The 1,741-nt window shown below is 57.3% G+C and overlaps 1 protein-coding gene across 1 annotated transcript; it reads right to left on the bottom strand.

The window, feature by feature from the left end:
• Nucleotides 1-420: 420 nt before the first annotated feature.
• LOC106014113 (asporin) lies at nucleotides 421-1,741 on the bottom strand (the record flags this gene model as incomplete). Its single annotated transcript, XM_013091164.2, is given in 1 exon segment — nucleotides 421-1,741. A coding segment is annotated over 1 exon segment (744 nt). The 3' UTR covers nucleotides 421-611.

Here is a 1,741-nt window from a genome sequence, read left to right as displayed (position 1 = left end):
CTTGACATGTAATGTTTGTATCTAGTACAACTGTCGTGTCAATATCTAGTCCCACAAATGTTATGTCAATATCTAGTACAAATGTTATGTCAATATCTAGTACAAATGTCGTGTCAATATCTAGTACAACTGTCGTGTCAATATCTAGTCCCACAAATGTCGTGTCAATATCTAGTACAACTGTCGTGTCAATATCTAGTCCCACAAATGTTATGTCAATGTCTAGTACAAATGTCGTGTCAATATCTAGTACACATGTCGTGTCAATATCTACTACAACTGTCGAGCCAATATTTACCAGTCTGTGAATGTGAGCCACAAAGCCTGCAAGAAGATTGTTGAGATAAAAGAGGGATAGAAAGAAGGCGAGTAGAGAGGAGGGATTTAGAGAAGGCGAGTAGAGAGGAGGGATAGAGAGAAGGCGGGTAGAGAGGAGTTCCTAGGAGAGTGTTGCCAGAGACAGGAGGGATAGAGAGAAGGCGATTAGGGATGAGGGATAGAGAGAAGGTGAGTAGAGAGGAGTTCCTAGGGGAGTGTTGCCAGAGACAGGAGGGATAGAGAGAAGGCGATTACGGATGAGGGATAGAGAAAAGGCGAGTAAAGAGGAGTTCCTAGGGGAGTGTTGCCAGAGACATGAGGGATAGAGAGAAGGCGAGTAGAGAGGAGACAGGACGGGTCCCGCGCGCCCCGCTGTGTGAGACCAGCACAGGCTGAGCACACGACTCACCAGCCTCCCTCAGACAGTCACAGTCCACCCCCCTCACGTACTCCCAGAACTCACGGCCCGGCACGCGCACCTGCTCACCCACGTAGTCGAGGCACGTGCCGGAGATGTCGGCCGTCCTGTTGAGCAGGAAGTAGCGCAGCTTGCAGTCACAGGGCAGCCCGGCCCCGCTCACCTCCAGGCTCACCGTGCTCACCCACGACTCACGCACAAAGTCCAGGCTGTCCAGGCGCGTGTGAGCCAGGTTGAGGAAGCCCCGGGTGAGTGAGCGGAAGGTGTCCTGGCCCGGGGTCAGCTGGGGGTTCTTGCTGAGGTCAAGGTCGATAAGGCCAGGCAGCTGGTGGAAGGTGTCGGGGTCAATGACCTGAATCCTGTTGTTGGCCAGGTACAGGTGTTGCAGCGTACGCGGGAGGTGACCAGTGGTCAGGCGGCTGATCCGGTTCCCCTCCAGGTTCAGTGACGTCAGAGACCACGTGACCAGGAAGGACGGGACCTCCGTGAGCAGATTTCTGGGCAAGGCCAGGTCTGTGAGATTGTGAAGGTCGGGGAGGGCGGAGGTGGTGAGGGAGGAGATGGCGAGAGAGGTGAGGGTGAGCTGTCGGAGTGAGTGGCTCACCTCGCCAGACAGCATGGGGCTTCTCACCGTGGCCGCCACACGCGCGTGCTTACAGCGGAGAGTGAGGCTGACCAGCCGGCTGAAGGGACTGACGGCGGTGAAGGGCGTGTCCAGGGAGTGAGCACCCAACTCTAGGTCCAGTCTCTGCAGGCTGGCGGCACAGGCCGTGAACGTGGCGGGGTCATAGGTCAGCGAGTGACCGGCGGTCAGTGTGAGTTGTGTGAGCGGGGGGCTGGTGGGGAGGTCACCGGGTCCTACGTGAGTGAGGCCGGGCTGGTGCAGGAAGAGAGACAGAGCCCGCCCCTCCCCAGTGGTCAGTGAGTCCAGGGCCGGCACCGCCCTGCCCGGGTAGTGCGGACAGTGGACGGTCAGCTCCCGCCCGCCTGGCTCACAGGTGCAGT

Source organism: Aplysia californica, unplaced genomic scaffold (assembly GCF_000002075.1).
Source record: "Aplysia californica isolate F4 #8 unplaced genomic scaffold, AplCal3.0 scaffold02580, whole genome shotgun sequence".
Lineage (NCBI taxonomy): Eukaryota > Metazoa > Mollusca > Gastropoda > Aplysiida > Aplysiidae > Aplysia > Aplysia californica.
Note: the sequence above shows the minus strand (reverse complement) of the source record. Positions and strands in the feature narration are given on the sequence as shown.